The sequence below is a fragment of the Nerophis lumbriciformis genome, linkage group LG34 (genome assembly GCF_033978685.3).
Source record: "Nerophis lumbriciformis linkage group LG34, RoL_Nlum_v2.1, whole genome shotgun sequence".
Classification (NCBI taxonomy): Eukaryota; Metazoa; Chordata; class Actinopteri; order Syngnathiformes; family Syngnathidae; genus Nerophis; species Nerophis lumbriciformis.
Genome location: NC_084581.2, coordinates 25,309,918 through 25,331,298, shown reverse-complemented (window position 1 = coordinate 25,331,298; position 21,381 = coordinate 25,309,918). Strand labels below are relative to the sequence as shown.

The window sequence follows — 21,381 nt, the reverse complement described above, 5'->3', positions numbered from 1 at the left end:
GATAATAGGCTCGAACTTGATAATTTCTTATCAAACATCATCCCTACACTTGTCCCTCTCTCTGTTATTGGTATCCTTATTTCCTATTTTTCTTGTTACGTTATGGCTTTTTCTTAAGATTTTGTGTTGTTTTAATCAGATTTTATTTCTACAATGTGGCACAGGTCCATAAAAACGCTATGTTCCACAAGTGACCCCTTTGAACACCACTGTTTTATGTATTTCACCAAAGGACATCGTGTTGCCAAATGACTAAACTCGGTCTTCTTAGAATTTATGGAAGCGAAAAAGGTTGGGTTGCACGCTCTGGGGTTTTTCTCCAAGCTGTGGTAATACACACTCCGTGGGCTTGTGGTGGCAGGTAGCCTGTATTTGATCACCGAATAAAAGCACGACGCAAGAAACATTCCTCTCTTTCACTTCACAAAATGTGCACCACGGATAGCTTACGCTACATCTTACTCTTTAGCAAAGCAAGTGTCTATGAGTTTTGTTGTGGAGCGTAGTTACGATGCATACTGCCACAGTTCCATACAATTTTTTTTACAAGCGAGGGCAAAAGCGATCGCTAAAATTTGCTTTTTTCACAGGGCGAATTTAATTTGTGGCCACAAATAAAGGGCTATAATAGGAAACACTAATGTGTGTATGGAGAGTGCTCTTACAGAAGGGAGGAGCCTAAGGTATAGCCTGTAGACACGAGATATGATATATGAGATATATCAATTCAACCAATTTTTTTATTTTTTTAAATTGTCAATCTGATTACCATATAAAATCTTGGTATCATTAAAAGGTTAGGACAAGATGCATACCTCTGAATGCAGATGTGTTGTAATTGTGGTCGATGGCAGCAACCATGTCTTTCCAAAAGTCTGAATTCACTTCATTTCCCCACTGTTGACACAATATAAACCACATACAAGGTGTCATCAAAGTTTTTTTCTCATAAGAATGTCTATCATTTTCATTAAACTAGGTTTAATATAAAAACAGTATATTACCTTGTGCAACATGTCCACAACTCGTCCGCAGAGGAGCGCACCAGGTAGATCAAAGTAGTTGTCATATAAATAGTATTTGGCTGTGTAGTTAAAAATCAAAATAAAATTAAATTAACTAAACAAATACTAGAAATGTTCTGCATATTTGATAGAACAACATACATAATGCATAACAAGAAGTAAAGTAATTAAAGATACCAGATTTAGCGAAAGAGGTATTGAGGCTGTTAAAGTGCTTCCACTTCCTTTCTGGACCATAATGTTTGATGATCTCGTCTGTGCTCAGGTCAGTAGTTCCATGTGTCGCTCTAATCAAGGAAAACATGCAAGTTATGACTCATTCTGCTTCCAAAGGACTCAAGAACTTGCATGTAAACGTAAATGAGATGTTTCTGGAAGTGTATGAAATGTTTATAAAATGTGTGTATCAATGTTTTACAAACCCCGTTTCCATATGAGTTGGGAAATTGTGTTAGATGTAAAAATATAAACGGAATACAATGATTTGCAAATCATTTTCAACCCATATTCAGTTGAATATGCTACAAAGACAACATATTTGATGTTCAAACTGATTAACTTTTTTTTTTGTTGCAAATAATCATTAACTTTAGAATTTGATGCCAGCAACACGTGACAAAGAAGTTGGGAAAGGTGGCAATACATACTGATAAAGTTGAGGAATGCTCATCAAACACTTATTTGGAACATCCCACAGGTGTGCAGGCTAATTGGGAACAGGTGGGTGCCATGATTGGGTATAAAAACAGCTTCCCAAAAAATGCTCAGTCTTTCACAAGAAAGGATGGGGCGAGGTACACCCCTTTGTCCACAACTGCGTGAGCAAATAGTCAAACAGTTTAAGAACAATGTTTCTCAAAGTGCAATTGTAAGAAATTTAGGGATTTCAACATCTACGGTCCATAATATCATCAAAAGGTTCAGAGAATCTGGAGAAATCACTCCACTTAAGCGGCATGGCCGGAAACCAACCAATGACCGTGACCTTCGATCCCTCAGACGGCACTGTATCAAAAACCAACATCAATCTCTGAAGGATATCACCACATGGGCTCAGGAACACTTCAGAAAACCACTGTCACTAAATACAGTTCGTCGCTACATCTGTAAGTGCAAGTTAAGCTCTACTATGCAAAGCAAAAGCCATTTATCAACAACACCCAGAAACGCCGCCGGCTTCTCTGGGCCCGAGATCATCTAAGATGGACTGATACAAAGTGGAAAAGTGTTCTGTGGTCTGACGAGTCCACATTTCAAATTGTTTTTGGAAATATTCGACATCGTGTCATCCGGACCAAAGGGGAAGCGAACCATCCAGACTGTTAAAAGCCAGCATCTGTGATGGTATGGGGGTTTATTAGTGCCCAAGGCATGGGTGATGTAACTTACACATTACCCATGCCATTAATGCTGAAAGGTACATACAGGTTTTGGAACAACATATGCTGCCATCTAAGCGCGGTCTTTTTTTTTCATGGACGCCCCTGCTTATTTCAGCAAGACAATGCCAAGCCACATTCAGCACGTGTTACAACAGCGTGGCTTCGTAAAAAAAAAGAGTGCGGGTACTTTCCTGTACCATCTGCAGTCCAGACCTGTCTCCCATCGAAAATGTGTGGCGCATTATGAAGCATAAAATACGACAGCGGAGACCCTGGACTGTTGAACAACTGAAGCTCTACATAAAACAAGAATGGGAAAGGATTCCACTTTCAAAGCTTCAACAATTAGATTCCTCAGTTACCAATCGTTTATTGAGTGTTGTTAAAAGAAAAGGTGATGTAACACAGTGGTGAACATGCCCTTTCCCAACTACTTTGGCACGTGTTGCAGCCATTGAAATTCTAAGTTCATTATAATTTGCAAAAAAAAAATCAAGTTTATGAGTTTGAACATCAAATATCTTGTCTTTGTAGTGCATTCAATTGAATATGGGTTGAAAAGGATTTGCAAATCATTGTATTCTGTTTATATTTACATCTAACACAATTTCCCAACTCATATGGAAACAGGGTTTGTAGATATACCATAAATCAAATATGTATTCATTGTGGGATAGCCTCCAGCCATGCCTGTGACCGCGAAGCGATAGAAAAATGGATGGATGGATGGATGTTTCAAGAGCATACATACCTCAATACAGATCCATCCTCAGCGAGCTTCACTAAGTTTCCATCTTCAAGGTCCACCACTAACCCTTTAAAACTGGAAACAAAATTAACCATTTTAAATAATTGTTGAACTGTTAAATGTATTGTTGTCTAAACTTGTCTGGCAAATACCAATTGGACTGGCTGTTGTTGAGCTGTGAATACAATCACAAGATGCTTGGAACATATGACACGTATGTATTATATTGCAAGTGCAACTTCTTAATGCAAGCAGTTCAGCAGGCAGTTGCTCTAGTGATGACGGCTGACGGCAATCGTGAATTTAAAACAATGGTTTCGTCTTTTCGAGAGAACGACTTGGCATGGTTTGGACCTAGGCTACTCATAATGTACCGATGCCCTTTTCTTTCTACAATTCTGCACGTTATTTTTGTCCCGCTTGTGGCTCAACAGTAACTGAAAGCAGCTAGATTTTTCCCACGCAACAGAATTGACCGAGGGTCAGAAAGGACGCGTGCTGGAGTCCATCCCAGCTGCATTTGGGCGGAAGGCGGGGTACACCCTAGACAAGTCGCCACCTCATCGCAGGGCCAACACAGATAGACAGACAACATTCAAACTCACATTCTCACACTATGGCCAATTTAGTGTTGCCAATCAACATATCCCCAGGTGCATGTCTTTGGAGGTGGGAGGAAGCCGGGATACCCGGAGGGAACCCACGCAGTCACGGGGAGAACTTGCAAACTCCACACAAAAGATTCCAAGCCCGGGATTGAACTCAGGACTTTCGTATTGTGAGGCACATGCAGTAACCCCTGTTCCACCGTGCTGCTATATGTATATATACATATATACACATACATCTTTTATATATACATATATACACACACATATATAGATAGTACTTTATTGATTCCTTCAGGAGAGTTCCCTCAGGAAAATATATATATATATATATATATATATATATGTATGTATATTATATATATATAATATACATACACATATACATAAATATACATATATATATATATAATTTTCCTGAGGGAACTCTCCTGAAGGAATCAATAAAGTACTATCTATCTATCTATCTATAAACATACGCACACACACTTTATATATATATATATATATATATATATATATATATATATACGCATACATAAATATATATACACATACATATACACACACACACACACACACAAATTATTAGGGCTGTTAAAAATTACAAATGAACTCATGTGAATAATGAAAATAAATGATGGCATTACCCATGAACACACTTAGATTAATCATGCAATTTATTTTGACCAAACACGCCTTTTTACATTATTGCTGTATGGTCAGCGATCAGATCAATGTAAACATCGGTACAAAGATGACTCAGGAGACCCCAATTGGTGTGCGTGCTGGCAAATTTCACTCCATTTATTTTTATTTCTTATTATTAAGGGACGGCGTGGCGAAGTTGGTAGAGTGGCCGTGCCAGCAATCGGAGTGTTGCTGGTTACTGGGGTTCAATCCCCACCTTCTACCATCCTAGTCACGTCCGTTGTGTCCTTGGGCAAGACACTTCACCCCTTGCTCCTGATGGCTGCTGGTTAGCGCCTTGCATGGCAGCTCCCGCCATCAGTGTGTGAATGTGTGTGTGAATGGGTGAATGTGGTAATACTGTCAAAGCGCTTTGAGTACCTTGAAGGTAGAAAAGCGCTATACAAGTATAACCCATTTATCATTATTTATTTATTTAACCAGGAAAAATCCCATTGAGGTTAAAAACCTCGTTTTCAAGGGAGTCCTGGCCAAGAGGCAGCAAAGTTACACATAACATTACATTCACATTAAAATGACAGGATGGCCATCAAGTAAAACAGTTACAGATAATGGAGTCTGCTTCAAATTCTCTCAGTTTAGATTTAAAAGCATTTAAGGATAAAAATTCAGTCAGCTTCCAGCCTCTTTGTAACATGTTCCAAGCACAAGGAACTGCATAGACAAAAGCTGTTTTCCCTAGCTTAGTGTGAGCAAAAGGGACAGAGAGCAACAGCTGACCGTTGGATCTCAGAGCACAAGAGTCCGTACTTCTTTGTGTAATCCATGTACAAATGTAATCAGACAGTCCCAAAAGAGCCTTGTAAATAAAAGTGTACCAATGACACTGTCTCCTAGTGAACAGAGAAGGCCATCCCACCCGAGAGTACAAGTCACAGTGGTGTGTCATGGCTCTACAGTTTGTGATGAACCTCAAAGATGCCTGGTAAACAGAGTCGACCAACTGAAGACAGGAATGTGTAGCATTCATATAAAAAAGATCACCATAATCTAGTACAGATAAAAATGTGGCAGAGCAAGGCGCTTTTTTACACCAAAAGAAAAACCTCTTATTACGGAGGACACCCCCCAATTTAAGTTTTAGTTTCTTCACCAGTTAATCAATAAAAGCTTTAAAAGTGAGAGAGTCATTAATTCAAACACCAAGGTATATAGATTCATGCACCACTTCTATGATATTCCCTTCACAAGTGGACACTACCGGGGGAGTTTGAGGCACCTTAGCATCAGAGAAATGTTGTTTGAGATCATTGATGTACAAGACAAATAAGAGGGGCCCCAAAACAGATCCCTGAGGCACTCCTTTATGAACTGTGACAAATTCTGGAAAAAAGCCCTCGTATTTATTAATACTTTGGGTCTTGTTTTCTAATGAATTTGAAAACCAAGCGACCGTATGTTCGGAAAGTCCAATGAGAAACCGCCTGCTTTTTAAAATAGCATGGTCTACTGTGTCAAACGCTTTGGAGAGATCAATAAAAAGTGAGGCACAGTACTGTTTTTTTTTTATCAAGCGCTACAATTATGTCATTTACCACCTTCATTGTAGCAGTGATAGTGCTGTGCTTTTTCCTGAAGCCTGATTGATATTTACAAATATTTATTTGAATAGAGGAATTATTTCAACTGATCACAAACAAGAGATTCCAGATTTTTTGATAAGACACATACATTTGATATTGGCCTATAATTAGAAAGAACTGCCGGATAACTCCAAAATATAGCCTGAAGCAAATTTTGATAAAACAGTTACAAGGTGTTGTGCAAATAAATTATATGCCTTCAAGTAAAACAGTTAAAAACATTCCTGGATGACAATCTGACAATAAAATTGCATTTGTGTTAATTTTCTTAACAACATTTCAATTAAGCAAGCGAGTAATCACCTTGTAATTAATCAAGAATAATTTAAATTCCAAAATGTTACTGATCTGATAAAAAATAAAATTTTACAGTCCTAATATATATATATATATATATATACACACACACACACACACACACACACACACACACACACACACACATATACATACACTATATTGCCAAACGCATTGGCCACCCATCCAAATGATCAGAATCAGGTGTCCTAATCACTTGGCCCGGCCACAGGTGTATAAAATCAAGCACTTAGGCATTTGAAAAAGAATGGGCCGCTCTCAGGAGCTCAGTGATTTCCAGCGTGGAACTGTCATAGGATGCCACCTGTGAAACAAATCCAGTCGTGAAATTTCCTCACTCCTAAATATTACAAAGTCAACTGTTGGCTTTATTATAAGAAAAAAGAAGAGTTTGGACCCAACAGCAACTCAGCCACCAAGTGGTAGGCCACGTAAACTGACAGAGAGGGGTCAGCGGATGCTGAAGCGAAGAGTGCAAAGAGGTCGGCGACTTTCTGCACAGTCAGTTGCTACAGAGTTCCAAACTTCATCTGACCTTCCAATTAGCCCACGTACAGTACGCAGAGAGCTTCATGGAATGGGTTTCCATGGCCGAGCAGCTGCATCTAAGCCATACATCACCAAGTCCAATGCCAAGCATCGGATGCATTGGTGTAAAGCACGTCGCCACTGGACTCTGGAGCTGTGGAAACGCATTCTCTGGAGTGATGAATCACGCTTTTCCATCTGGCAATCTGATGGACGAGTCTGGGTTTGGAGGTTGCCAGGAGAACAGTACATTTCGGACTGCATTGTGCCGAGCTCCAGGATACCAAAACATTTTGGACAATTCCATGCTCCCAACCTTGGGGGAACAGTTTGGAGCGGGCCCCTTCCTCTTCCAACATGACTGTGCACCAGTGCACAAAGCAAGTTCCATAAAGACATGGATGACAGAGTCTGGTGTGGATGAACTTGACTGGCCTGCACAGAGTCCTGACCTGAACCCGACAGAACACATTTTGTATGAATTAGAACGGAGACTGAGAGCCAGGCCTTCTTGACCAACATCAGTGTGTGACCTCACCAATGCGCTTTTGGAAGAATGGTAAACAATTCCTATAAACACATTCCGCATCCTTGTGGGCAGCCTTCCCAGAAGAGTTGAAGCTGTAATAGCTGCAAAAGGTGGACCGACGTCATATTGAACCCTATGGGTTAGGAATGGGATGGCACTTCAAGTTCATATGTGAGTCAAGGCAGGTGGCCAAATGCTTTAGGCAATATAGTGTATGTACATACATGCATACATACATACATACATACATACATACATACATACATACATACATACATACATACATGCCATACATACAGACAGACAGACAGACAGACACACACTGGTGGTTCTTAACCTGGGTTCAATCGAACCCTAGGGGTTCGGTGAGTCGGCCTCAGGGGTTCGGCGTAATATGGATACCCCCAAACCATGTTCCCTCTAATTTTCCATATGCCTGAGCAAACGCAAAAGCTCCTTGAGCATTCAGTAGAGCACATGTGAGCGACGTCAGACGTGCACTGTGGCCACACCAGCAGCACACCTGTCCCAAACCTGACTAAATAACAAGTAAAATGATTTATTTTTATATTCAAATGACAGCAGTCATTTCCATGACATAATTTTCTAATATAAGTGTTTTGGCCCACTTACAATGACAATAACGAAAAATATTGTTTTTCATGAGCTGTGTACTAGTATTGTATGTCTGGGTGGAAAATGAAGAAAAGGAACAGACTTTGCTAAGGAAAAAAAGGATAGTGGCACTTGCCAAGGTGAAGCCGTGCATATCTGAACTGCTCTCTCAAAGGCAACAGCAGAAGTCCCACTGATTTGCAGGTGTGTATTTTCATTTCAGTTCATGCACTGTGTTCACTGTGTTGTTTTTTTTCTTTGAACAAGGTGATGTTCATGCACGGTTAATTTTGTGCACCAGTAAAAAAAACATATAACTTTGTCTTGAATTTGAGAAAAAAAAAACATTTTATTTTTCACTAAAGAAGGGTTCGGTGTATGCGCATATGAAACTAGTGGGGTTCGGTACCTCTAACAAGGTTAAGAACCACTGATATAATATAGATATATTATTTAATATACAGTACTGGCCAAAAGTTTGGACACACCTTCTCATTCAATGCGTTTTCTTTATTTTCATGACTATTTACATTGTGGATTGTCACTGAAGGCATCAAAACTATGAATGAACACATGTGGAGTTATGTACTAAACAAAAAAGGTGAAATAACTGAAAACATGTTTTATATTCCAGTTTCTTCAAAATATCCACCCTTTGCTCTGAATACAATGGTACCTTGGTTTACAAGTACCACAGCTAATAGAGTTTTTTGGTATGCAAGTTGTGTCTCGACTAATTGTGATGCTTTCAGTTGCAAGCAAAATTCAGCTTAAAAGCCTATCCACTGCTAGTTGGTGACCGAAGTCAGCCTGAGGCAGCAGGCGGAAAAAAATAGTACCTTGATACCGCGCATGTGCCGCAATGATTGACTGCTATCAATCTGACCAATCATTGGTCAAACGCAATATTGGAATTGGGTTCACAAGCAGCAGACCTTTAAACATTAGTTTTAAGAAAGGTTGTTGTGTGGAGTTGGGACAATGTCAAGAACCCCCCCCACTGTTGAGTGTTGAAAATGAGGGAGTCACGGGGGCCAGAATTCCTGACAGAGCTCCTGATTTTAAGAAAACTACTATGACAAGTTATATAACTGGACACGTTGGGCTCACATTTATAGCCTATCAATAGAAGTAGAAGTTTTAGACGTATTTTTTGGAAGTAAAATGTCGCCACCTCTTGGTGAATTTAATTCACAACAGTCATATAAGATTTGTATAAGAAAATCCTTCATTTGACTTGAAGCAGCAAACCGCAGCATATAAACTAATATGTAAAAATAAGTCTACCAAAGTAGAAATAAAATATTCATAAAGATTATTATTAACTGTAGTTATATTTTTGGTGCTAATACATTTTTTAAAAAGTAGCACAAAAATTTTTTTGTAGACCCGAAAAAAATGTGCAGCAATATGAAATTTCTCAAATATCACAATGTCATTATTATTATTATCCCTAAACAGTGCCAGCACTGTCGCCAACACGAGTGTAGGGGTGGGCGATATGGATCAAAACTCATATCTCAATATAGTTTGCCCAGAAACTAACCACAACATGGAAATATCCGTGACGTATGACTTAACTAAATATCTCCACCATGCCTTGGTTTTAAATGTTCGGGACCGATGAGGATCCAAATACACAAAAACAGGAACAAACAAGTAATAAAAGTAGGATTTGCGTAATAGGATCCCAACTTAAGGGATGTTTAGAGATCAGAAAAAAAGAAAAAGCATTGGAAATAATATAACAATCGTCTCTAAAAAAAACCATTTAGCTATGCTCAATTCTTCAGCTAAAAAAACACAAAAGAACAAATTGTGAAATAGAATTCCCTGGTTTAAAAGTACATGTTTAAACATCAGCAGCAACATGACAATAATTGACCTTTAACAAAGGTGTTTTATAGGTAATCATTATTGTAGGACATACACACAAAGATTTTAGCCAGAAACACCAACCTGCCAACTGCTTCTTGATGCTGTGCTCTGAAAATTACTTTTAATTATGGTTACTTGTTACTTTACCCAAAAAGTAATTGAATTACTAACAGAATTACTCTTTAATAAAAGTAATTAATTACTAGGGAAATAAATTATTGCCCTGCTCAAAACATTTTTTATATCTAGCATAATGCATTAAGTGCCAAATGAGCAGTGTGTGGTGTGTCTTTTAAAAGGTGGTGCCTGTTGCCTAGTGACGTGTGATGTCAGCTAGTTCACACTCAGTAGCTTGAACTGTTTTTGTTGGCTAAGCTCTGACGGCAGCATTTTTGAATCTAATTTTACTGGTCGATTAAATGTGCTTCCATGGCTGTATGTTCTTGTCAAAAAAAACAGGGTATTGTTTGGATGGCAAGTTTTGTGATCAGTGACATTTACGCTTCAATCACTTTCACAATCGCAGTCCATTTGGTTATGGTTATGGTTTAAGTCTATTTCAAACATGCTTTACATCCATCCATCCATTTTCTACCGCTTATTCCCTTTGGGGTCGCGGGGGGCGCTGGAGCCTATCTCAGCTACAATCGGGCGGAAGGCGGGGTACACCCTGGACAAGTCGCCACCTCATCGCAGGGCCAACACAGATAGACAGACAACATTCACACTCACATCCACACACTAGGGCCAATTTAGTGTTGCCAATCAACCTATCCCCAGGTGCATGTCTTTGGAGGTGGGAGGAAGCCGGAGTACCCGGAGGGAACCCACGCAGTCACGGGGAGAACATGCAAACTCCACACAGAAAGATCCCGAGCCCGGGATTGAACCCAAGACTACTCAGGACCTTCGTATTGTGAGGCAGATGCACTAACCCCTCTGCCACCGTGATGCTTTACAGATAGGGGAACATTTTACTCTAGTTTGATCAACTTTGGATGGATTTATTTTGGGAGCAAAATGCAATGCAAGTTATTGTGTAATTATTAAGACCAAGACAAATCATAATAATCTTCCTGTCTGGTGGATTGCTTGCATTAACAGGTCCAACTGAAAGGATACACAAAAAATGTGACAAAGTATTTTAACGACGTATGAATGGATGATTCACCAGTTACTGGCAAGTACAATGCACTCAGTGTTCTTTTCTATTGTTTTTTTTTCCTCTTAATCCTGTTTGTTGCGGGGCAGAATGGCTCATACATGCACATGCTTGCTCAAACCCTCCGCTGTTGCCATTTCTAATAAAAAGTAGCATATAGTTCTTATTGATATTTGTTTGTAGACTCGATGAGGAAGCTTTAAAAACTAAAACATGGCTGTGGGATTGGAGACGTAGTCAAAGTGGTCTTCTTAAAGTTTATTTGAAAGCACCTTTATTTAGACTGTCTGCAAAATATTTGTTAAACACAAATAGTGGCATGATCGTATGGTCAGGAATGATGTATGATGCATCTGATGTTCAACGCCAATAAATATCTTTCAGGCACTTTTTCTATTTTTTTTATGCTATGTCTCTGCGTGCCGTGAATCAGAGTTACCATGCATGCCTTCATAATAATTTTTTGATGAACACAGGAGAACCAAAAGCAGCAAATACACATAGCTTTAACTTAAAGTTGTGTAGTTATCACATTGACTCGCATGCTGATGGCATCATAGCGTCAAAAATAAAATGTGTCCTCTTTACTTTCTCCCAGGTGTACACATATTACAATGTGGAACATGTTAAATCCACACATTGTTCTTTTCGCAGTGAGAAATAAACAACCTCAATTTAAAAAGGAAAAGCATCTAATCGGCTCTTCTTCGTAACTCACTGCCGAGTGTACGCTGTTAAAGAGCTGTGATTCGATATATTCCCAACTTGTCCCACCCATTTACAAGACTAAATTAAATATTATTAGATTTCGTTTCCGTCGACATTTTTGTCTCGTTTTTAATTAATCGACAAAAATCTCAGTTAATTTTGTATTTTCTTAGTCAACGTGCATTTTGTTTTGATTCGTTTATTTTCGTCAGGGGAAAAACAGGTTGTTTACAGTAACTAAAAGGAAAATTGTTAGTCAATGAAAATAACACTGCATTTGATTTACCAAAAATCCCACGTAGCAGGTGTTAGGTTCAAGAGGTCCTCATCATAACCTTTATGTTCCACCAGATACCTGGCAAAGCTCTCATAGATCAGCTGTAAAAAAAAAAATTTAAAAAAAAGAGAAATTATCACATTGCTAGTGATACTTTAGGCAGATGTATTAAAAATATGGCTGGCATACAAAAACAAATAAGATTTTAATGAAATCGCAATAAAACATTTGCTCATTTATGCAGTGATTAGATATTAATACACACAATCTCAAATATGTAAATACATTTGCAGTCATAAGTTAACGGGGAACTGCACTTTTTGGGGGAATTTTGCCTATAATTTACAATCCTTATGCGAGACAAGAACACATTTGTGTGCGTTTTTTTTATGCATTCCATCCATCCATCTTCTTCCGCTTATCCGAGGTCGGGTCGCGGGGGCAGCAGCCTAAGCAGGGAAGCCCAGACTTTCCTCTCCCCAGCCACTCCGTCCAGCTCTTCCCGGGGGATCCCGAGGCGTTCCCAGGCCAGCCGGGAGACATAGTCTTCCCAACGTGTCCTGGGTCTTCCCCGTGGCCTCCTACCAACCGGGGAGGTGTTTAGGGTACCTGACCAGATGCCCAAACCACCTCATCTGGCTCCTCTCGATGTGGAGGAGCAGCGGCTTTACTTTGAGCTCCCCCCGGATGGCAGAGCTACTCACCCTATCTCTAAGGGAGAGAGAGCCCCGCCACCCGGCGGAGAAAACTTATTTCGGCGCTTGTACCTGTGATCTTGTCCTTTCGGTCATAACCCAAAGCTCATGACCATAGGTGAGGATGGGAACGTAGATCGACCGGTAAATTGAGAGCTTTGCCTTCCGGCTCAGCTCCTTCTTCACCACAACGGATCGACACAGCGTCCGCATTACTGAAGACGCCGCACCGATCCGCCTGTCGATCTCACGATCCACTCTTCCCTCACTCGTGAACAAGACTCCTAGGTACTTGAACTCCTCCACTTGGGGCAGGGTCTCCTCCCCAACCCGGAGATGGCATTCCACCCTTTTCCAGGCGAGAACCATGGACTCGGACTTGGAGGTGCTGATTCACACTCGGCTGCGAACCGATCCAGTGAGAACTGAAGATCCTGGCCAGATGAAGCCATCAGGACCACAGCATCTGCAAAAAGCAGAGACCTAATCCTGCAGCCACCAAACCGGATCCCCTCAACGCCCTGACTGAGCCTAGAAATTCTGTCCATAAAAGTTATGAACATAATCGGTGACAAAGGGCAGCCTTGGCGGAGTCCAACCCTCACTGGAAACGTGTCCGACTTACTGCCGGCAATGCGGACCAAGCTCTGACACTGATCGTACAGGGGGCGGACCGCAACAATCACACAGTCCGATACTCCATACTCTCTGAGCACTCCCCACAGGACTTCCCGAGGGACACGGTCGAATGCCTTCTCCAAGTCCACAAAGCACATGGAGACTGGTTGGGCAATCTCCCATGCACCCTCAAAGACCCTGCCGCGTGTATAGAGCTGGTCCACAGTTCCACGACCAGGACGAAAACCACACTGTTCCTCCTGAATCCGAGGTTCGACTATCCGGCGTAGCCACCTCTCCAGTACACCAGAATAAACCTTACCGGGAAGGCTGAGGAGTGTGATCCCACGAAAGTTGGAACACACCCTCCGGTTCCCCTTCTTAAAGAGAGGAACCACCACCCCGGTCTGCCTTAAGGAACTCCGGGCCGCTCTCATCCACCCCCGGGGCCTTTCCACCGAGGAGCTTTTTAACTACCTCAGCAACCTCAGCCCCAGAAATAGGAGAGCCCACCACAGATTCCCCAGGCACTGCTTCCTCATAGGAAGACGTGCTGGTGGGATTGAGGAGGTCTTCGAAGTATTCCCTCCACCGATCCACAACATCCGCAGTCGAGGTCAGCAGAACACCATCCGCACCATACACGGTGTTGATAGTGCACTGCTTCCCCTTCCTGAGGCGGCGGATGGTGGTCCAGAATCGCTTCGTAGCCGTTCAAAGTCGTTTTCCATGGCTTCCCCGAACTCCTCCCATGTCCGAGTTTTTGCCTCCACGACCGTTGAAGCCGCACAGCGCTTGGCCTATCTGTACCTGTCCACTGCCTCAGGAGTCCTATGAGACAAAAGAAGCCGATAGGACTCCTTCTTCAGCTTGACGGCATCCCTCACCGCCGGTCTCCACCAACGGGTTCTAGATTACCGCCACAACAGGCACCAACTACCTTGCGGCCACAGCTCCAATCAGCCGCCTCGACAACAGAGGTGCGGAACATGGTCCACTCGGACTCAATGTCCAGCACCTCCCTCGTGATATGTTCAAAGTTCTTCCGAAGATGGGAATTGAAACTCTCTCTGACAGGAGACTCTGCCAGACGTTCCCAGCAGACCCTCACAATGCATTTGGGCCTGCCAGGTCTGTCCGGCATCCTCCCCCACCATCGCAGCCAACTCACCACCAGGTGGTGATCGGTAGAAAGCTCCGCCCCTCTCTTCACCCGAGTGTCCAAAACATGAGGCCGCAAATCCGATGACACAACTACAAAGTCGATCATGGAACTGCGGCCTAGGGTGTCCTGGTGCCAAGTGCACATATGGACACCCTTATGTTTGAACATGGTGTTTGTTATGGACAATCCGTGACGAGCACAAAAGTCCAATAACAAAACACCACTCTGGTTCAGAACCGGGCGGCCATTCTTCCCAATCACGCCTCTCCAGGTTTCACTGTCGTTGCCAACATGAGCGTTGAAGTCCCCCAGTAGGACAAGGGAATCACCCGGGGAGGCACTTTCCAGTACTCCCTCGAGTGTATCCAAAAAGGGTGGGTACTCTGAACTGCTGTTTGGTGCGTAAGCACAAACAACAGTCAGGACCCGTCCCCCCCACCCGAAGGCGGAGGGAAGCTACCGTCTCGTCCACTGGGTTGAACTCCAACGTGCAGGCTTTGAGCTGGGGGGCAACAAGAATCGCTACCCGAGCTCGTCGCCTCTCACTGCGTGCAACGCCAGTGTGGAAGAGAGTCCAGCCCCTCTCGAGAGAACTGGTTCCAGAGCCCTTGCTGTGCATCGAGGTGAGTCTGACTATATCCAGCCGGAACTTCTCTACCTCGCGCACCTGCTCAGGCTCTACCCCCCAGCGAGGTGACGTTCCACGTCCCAAGAGCTAGCTTATGTAGCCGAGGATCAGACCGCCATGTGCCCTGCCTTCGGCTCCCACCCAGCTCACAATGCACCCGGCCTCTATGGTCCCTCCCATGAGTGGTGAGCCCATTGGAGGGGTGACCCACGTTACCTTTTCGGGCTGTGCCCGGCCGGGCCCCATGGGGACAGGCCCGGCCACCAGGCGCTCGCCATCGTGCCCCAACTCCGGGCCTGGCTCCAGAGGGGCGCCCCGGTGACCCGCGTCCGGGCGAGGGAAATCTGAGTCCTTGTTGTTCCATTCCCATAGAAGTCTTCTTTTTTATGCATTCTAACTCATAAATAAAAGTCTGCTTGCAATAGAGCCAATGGGAGCTATGACGTCATTGAGTCGATTGCTTCTTTTCCTGTCAAATCAAACAAATAACCATCCAAAAAGCGGCAACAATACCCCATTTAAATTTTGTGACCTGAATTTTAACCAAGTATTAGCGATATTGCTATTATAAGCGCTGACTTGAAGGACCTACATTTATTCTCTTTTTTTTCTCTTTATGATTGTCACACACACACACTAGGTGTGGCGAAATTATTCTCTGCATTTGACCCATCACCCTTGATCACCCCCTGGGAGCTGAGGGGAGCAGTGAGCAGCAGTGGTGGCCGCGCCCGGGAATAATTTTTGGTGATTTAGTGGCGCATTGATCAGAGAGGCAACTTCCCGATGCTACTATATTGACATCAACTGGGGAACTGCTTTCTCGCCTTGCAGCTCGTTAGTTTATTCTATATTATAAATCATGCCTCTCACTTATATAGTAAAAAGGTTGTGGACATAAACTGAGAAGTTGCTACACTTTGACAGCCAACTTAGAGCCTGAAATGGCAAAAAAGACCAGAAATTATGCTTCGTTCCATCCCCTTTTTGTCTTTTTTTATGAGTCGTTCTTTATCTAAACGGGAATTGTACAGTAGGTGATGTTTTATTGTGTCAATGCTCCAAAGCATTCACACCTATAGTTTTTCTACACCAAAATTCATCTACTTATTAAACTACTTCTTTTGGCGCGCTCTACCTTCCACATTCACCGATTCAAACCGTTCCAACTTCAAACTGTTCAGCCTATTCGAGAATTCCAAGATTTCCCAGAATTACAGGTTTTCCGGGACATTTTTCCCCATTCAAAATGAATTGGCCATTTTTCACTATTTCCACATTTTTCAAACCGCCATTCCACCTTCAACATATTCCACTCATGTTGGACATTCAAACTATCATTTTTCCAAGTTAAAACAATTTCCAGGAATTCCCACAATTTCCGTTTTTCAAACCCTTTTTTCTGGCGAATACTCCTTCCACATTTTTCAACCCACTTCAACTGTTCCACCGTCCAAACATTCCTCTTAATCAGGACAAAAAACAAAGTTGTTTTTCGAACCGAAAAAATTCCCCGTTTTCCCGAAATTCCAGGAATTCCTTGATACCATTTCTCAATTCAAAATATTACTCCTTCAACCTTTCTCGACCGATTTGAAAAATTCCAACACCAACCATTTCAACTCATTCAGAACATTAATTTCCAGTTTTTACCGAAATTCCCAAATTTCCATTAAAATGAATGGGACATTCTTCAAAGTTCCACAATTCCCACATTTTCCATCCGATTCAAACCGTTCCAACTTCAAAATATTCAGTCTGTTCAGGAATTGTGTGCTCTACTTCAACAATTTGTCATTTTGAAGTTCAACTTCAGCAATGGAGCATTCCCACGCAATTCCTTCAGGAATTTCCTCATCTAGTTATTTTTGTTGTCTCTCTTACAAAGTCGGCAGTGAGTAAACGGTGATGCTGTCGAAGGAAAAAGCCAACGTTGTGATGCGTTTGTGAAATTAATGTGACACCTTGTGCTTCATATGACCAATATACATAGATATTACATGCTATTATGAATGTGCCTGTTACTACATTACATACAATACAGGCCAAGTGTTTGGACACACCTTCTCCTCATTCAATGCGTTTTCTTTATTTTCATGACTATTTACATTGTAGATTGTCACTGAAGGCATCAAAACTATGAATGAACACATGTGGAGTTATGTACTTAACACAAAAAGGTGAAATAACTGAAAACATGTTTTATATTGTAGTTTCTTTAAAATAGCCATCCTTTTCTCTGATTACTTTTTGCACACTCTTGGCATTCTCTCGATGAGCTTCAAGAGGTAGTTCTCTTGAAGCCTGAAATGGTTTTCACTTCACAGGTGTGCTTGAAGCTCATCGAGAGAATGCTAAGAGTGTGCAAAGCAGTAATCAGAGCGAAGGGTGGCTATTTTGAAGAAACAAGAATATAAAACATGTTTTCAGTTATTTCACCTTTTTTGGCTGAGTGCATTACTCCACATGTGTTCATTCATAGTTTTGATGCCTTCAGTGACAATCTACAATGTAAATAGTCATGAAAATAAAGAACACCCATTGAATGAGGAGAAGGTGTGTCCAAACTTTTGGCCTGTACTGTATATACTTACAATGTGTATACACAACGTTGACGGAAGTGTTTGGGCGTTTTTAGAGCACTTTATAGACAGAATAGCACAACTCGAATAGGCTCCATTGTAAATTAGAAATTAGAATACATATGTGTTCTTGTCTTGAATAAGGATTGTGAATGATGGGCAAAGATTTCAAAAAAGTGCAGTTATAATTTCACTACAGGTTGTTGGATAAAACACATCTAATCTAGTTAAGAAATTCTGTCTTTTGTTTAAGACTAACTATGATTAATGATGCACTATTTTAGACAACGAGACAGGCCAATCTGTGTGGAGTTGAGTTTGAGTTTATTTCGAACATGCATGCATACAACATGATACATCACAATTTCCAGTTTCTCTATTCAACATGTTCGAAAAGGAGTAGGAAGAAGCAGAGCTTATTTAACCCTACCCCTTTTCCTTTACATAGCAGTTGCTAAAACGTTTGTTCACTTCCTGTTCTCAATCTATTCACAATATACTCCATAAGTAATAACAATAAAAATAAATAAATGAATAAATAATAATTGGTGAAGTAAGTTATATTTCATATGGTGAGATGAGTAAGATTATCTAGAAAATGAATGGATGGATGAGATAAATTCAGAATGTTCATCATGGTTCTTCTTCTTTGTATTTTATAAACACTTCAAGTTTGAAGAGTTTCTTGAAGTGGATCATATTAGTACATTGTTTGATTTATTTGCTTAATCCATTCCATAATTTAATTCCACATACTGATATACTGAAAGTCTTAAGTGTTGTACGTGCGTACAAATATTTTAAAATACATTTTTCTCTAAGATTATATTTCTCCTCTTTTGTTGAGAAGAATTGTTGTATATTCTTGGGTAGCAGGTTATAATTTGCTTTGTGTATAATTTTAGCTGTTTGCTAATTCACTATGTCATCTGTTATCTCCAAACACCGCCCCCCCAACCCCTCCCGCCTCAACCGACGCACGGAGGGGGGTTTGGTGGTAGCGGGGGTGTATATTGCAGCCCGGAAGAGTTAGGGCTGCATGGAATTCTGGGTATTTGTTTTGTTGTGTTTATGTTGTGTTACTGTGCGGATGTTCTCCCAAAATGTGTTTGTCATTCTTGTTTGGTGTGGATTCACAGTGTGGTGTATATTTCTAACAGTGTTAAAGTTATTTATACGGGCACCGTCAGTGTAACCTGTATCGCTGTTGGCCAAGTACCGTATTTTCCGCACTATAAGGCGCACCTAAAAACCACAAATTTTCTCAAAAGCTGACAGTGCGCCTTATAACCTGGTGCGCTTTATTACGATTCATTTTCATAAAGTTTCGATCTCGCAACTTCGGTAAACAGCCGCCATCTTTTTTCCCGGTAGAACAGGAAGCGCTTCTTCTTCTACGCAAGCAACCGCCAAGGAAAGCACCCGCCCCCATAGAACAGGAAGCGCTTCTTCTTCTACTGTAAGCAACCACCCGCCCCCGGAAAAAGAAGAAAAAACGCGCGGATATCACCGTACGTTTCATTTCCTGTTTACATCTGTAAAGACCACAAAATGGCTCCTACTAAGCGACAAGGATCCGGTTCATAAAAAGACGCAATCTCTCCATCCGCACACGGATTACTACCGTATTTCACAGCAACTGATATTCCTGTGAACCGCACTGTGGAACGGGAGCACGTACGGTGAATATTCGCACCACAGGGAATGAGAAGTCATCCTTCACTGTGGTTCTAGCTTGCCATGCTAACTTCCACCCATGGTGATATTCAAAAGGAAGACCTTGCCAAAAGAGACCTTTCCAGCCGGCGTCATCATAAAAGCTAACTCGAAGGGATGGATGGATGAAGAAAAGATGAGCGAGTGGTTAAGGGAAGTTTACGCGAAGAGGCCGGGTGGCTTTTTTCACACAGCTCCGTCCATGTTGATATACGACTCTATGCGCGCCCACATCACAGATGGTGTCAAAAAACAAGTGAAGCACACAAATACAACACTCGCCGTCATTCCGGGTGGATTAACCAAAGAACTCCAACCGCTGGATATTGGTGTCAACAGGGCATTCAAATCACGACTGCGAACGGCGTGGGAACAATGGATGACCGAAGGCGAACACACCTTCACTAAGACGGGCAGACAGCGCCGGACGACATACGCCAACATTTGCCAGTGGATCGTAAATGCCTGGGCAGATATTTCGGTCACAACTGTGGTCCGAGCTTTCCGGAAGGCAGGATTCACAGAACTACTGGACAACAACAGCGACACTGACTCCGATGACTTCGACGAGACGGAACCGGCCATTTTGGATCCCACGCTTGCGCAACTTTTCAATTCGGACACCGAAGACGAAGAATTCGAAGGATTTACGAATGAAGAATAACTTCAGAAAGTGAGCGCTATGTTTATTTTGTGTGTTGTGACATTAACGTTCGAGCAACATTATGTTGCTATTGCTCTACACCATTTTGAATTTTACTATGTTTGTGATTGCACATTTGCGTACATTTTGGGACAGAGTTGTTAGAACGCTGGTTTTTAATATATTATTAAAGTTTGACTGAACTATCTGACTGTTTTTTTGACATTCCCTTTAGCGCAGCGTAGGCGCGGCTTGTAATCCGGGGCGGCTTATTGGTGGACAAAGTTATGAAATATGTAATTCATTGAAGGTGCGGCTAATAATCCGGTGCGCCTTATAGTGCGGAAAATACGGTATACATTGCATTTACGTGTGTGCGTGCTGAAGTCGCACATATTTTGTGATCGGGCCGGCACGTTGTTGGAATGGTTGAAAAGCAGACGTGACGACAGCTCGTGGAGGACGATAAACGCAATGCCTTTAAAGCACGCCCCCAAGACTGTGGTCCGGGTGGAGTACGAGATATAATGACTGATGAACAACTTTGTTTGATAATGAAAGATGCCTCAGCTCAAAGCCTGAGCCCCGACATTAATGAACTAGCATCCAAGAAAAGATGGCAGGCACATCAGATTAGATCAGTGTGTTGCAAACTGAGCAGTTTAATGTCCTGAATGGTTGGTTTATTCATTGTTATTTTATTTTCTAATTTATTAGCCTGTGGAAAAAGTTAATGTTGATATTTACCTCAGAAGGCTGCAAATAGAAAAGAGGCATTACATTTTTATTCAAATTGTATTTGATATGCCATTGATATTTTTTAATTATTATTATTATTTGAAACTGGATTTTGCATGTCACTATAAAGTTATACAAGCCTTGCTTGTTCAATATTCAATGCAAAACTTGTTTGGGTCCCTATTAAAAAGGTTAATTTGTTCAACATTGGCCCGCGGCTTTGTTCAGTTTTAAATTTTGGCCCACTCTGTATTTGAGTTTGACACCCCTGCCTTAGAGGAAAATCTCATTTAAAACATTTGTATGCACGTACAACACTTCAAACCTTTAGCATATCAGTATGTGGAATTAAATTATGGAATGGATTAACCAAATAAATGAAACAAAGCATCAATTTGATTCAGTTTAGGAGACTGTTCAAACTACACGTGTTCACAAAGTACACAGAACAAGAATTATGATGAACATCTTGAACCCTTTTTTTTATTGAGACAGATTATTTATGTATTTAATTTGTATGCTTA

At 41.5% G+C, this 21,381-nt stretch overlaps 1 protein-coding gene across 3 annotated transcripts in view; it reads right to left on the bottom strand.

Annotated features, from left to right (window-relative positions):
- nt5dc1 (5'-nucleotidase domain containing 1) overlaps positions 1 to 21,381 on the bottom strand; it is a 73,976-nt gene that overhangs the window by 51,986 nt on the left and 609 nt on the right. For all 3 annotated transcript variants that reach the window (XM_061929515.2, XM_072912248.1, XM_061929514.2), the window contains exons 2-6: positions 12,082 to 12,173; positions 3,159 to 3,230; positions 1,203 to 1,312; positions 1,005 to 1,084; positions 816 to 897 (exon numbers count right to left, since the gene is read on the bottom strand). In XM_061929515.2, the coding sequence (XP_061785499.2) occupies positions 816 to 897; positions 1,005 to 1,084; positions 1,203 to 1,312; positions 3,159 to 3,230; positions 12,082 to 12,173 (436 nt within the window). The remainder of the gene's footprint in view (positions 1 to 815; positions 898 to 1,004; positions 1,085 to 1,202; positions 1,313 to 3,158; positions 3,231 to 12,081; positions 12,174 to 21,381) is intronic.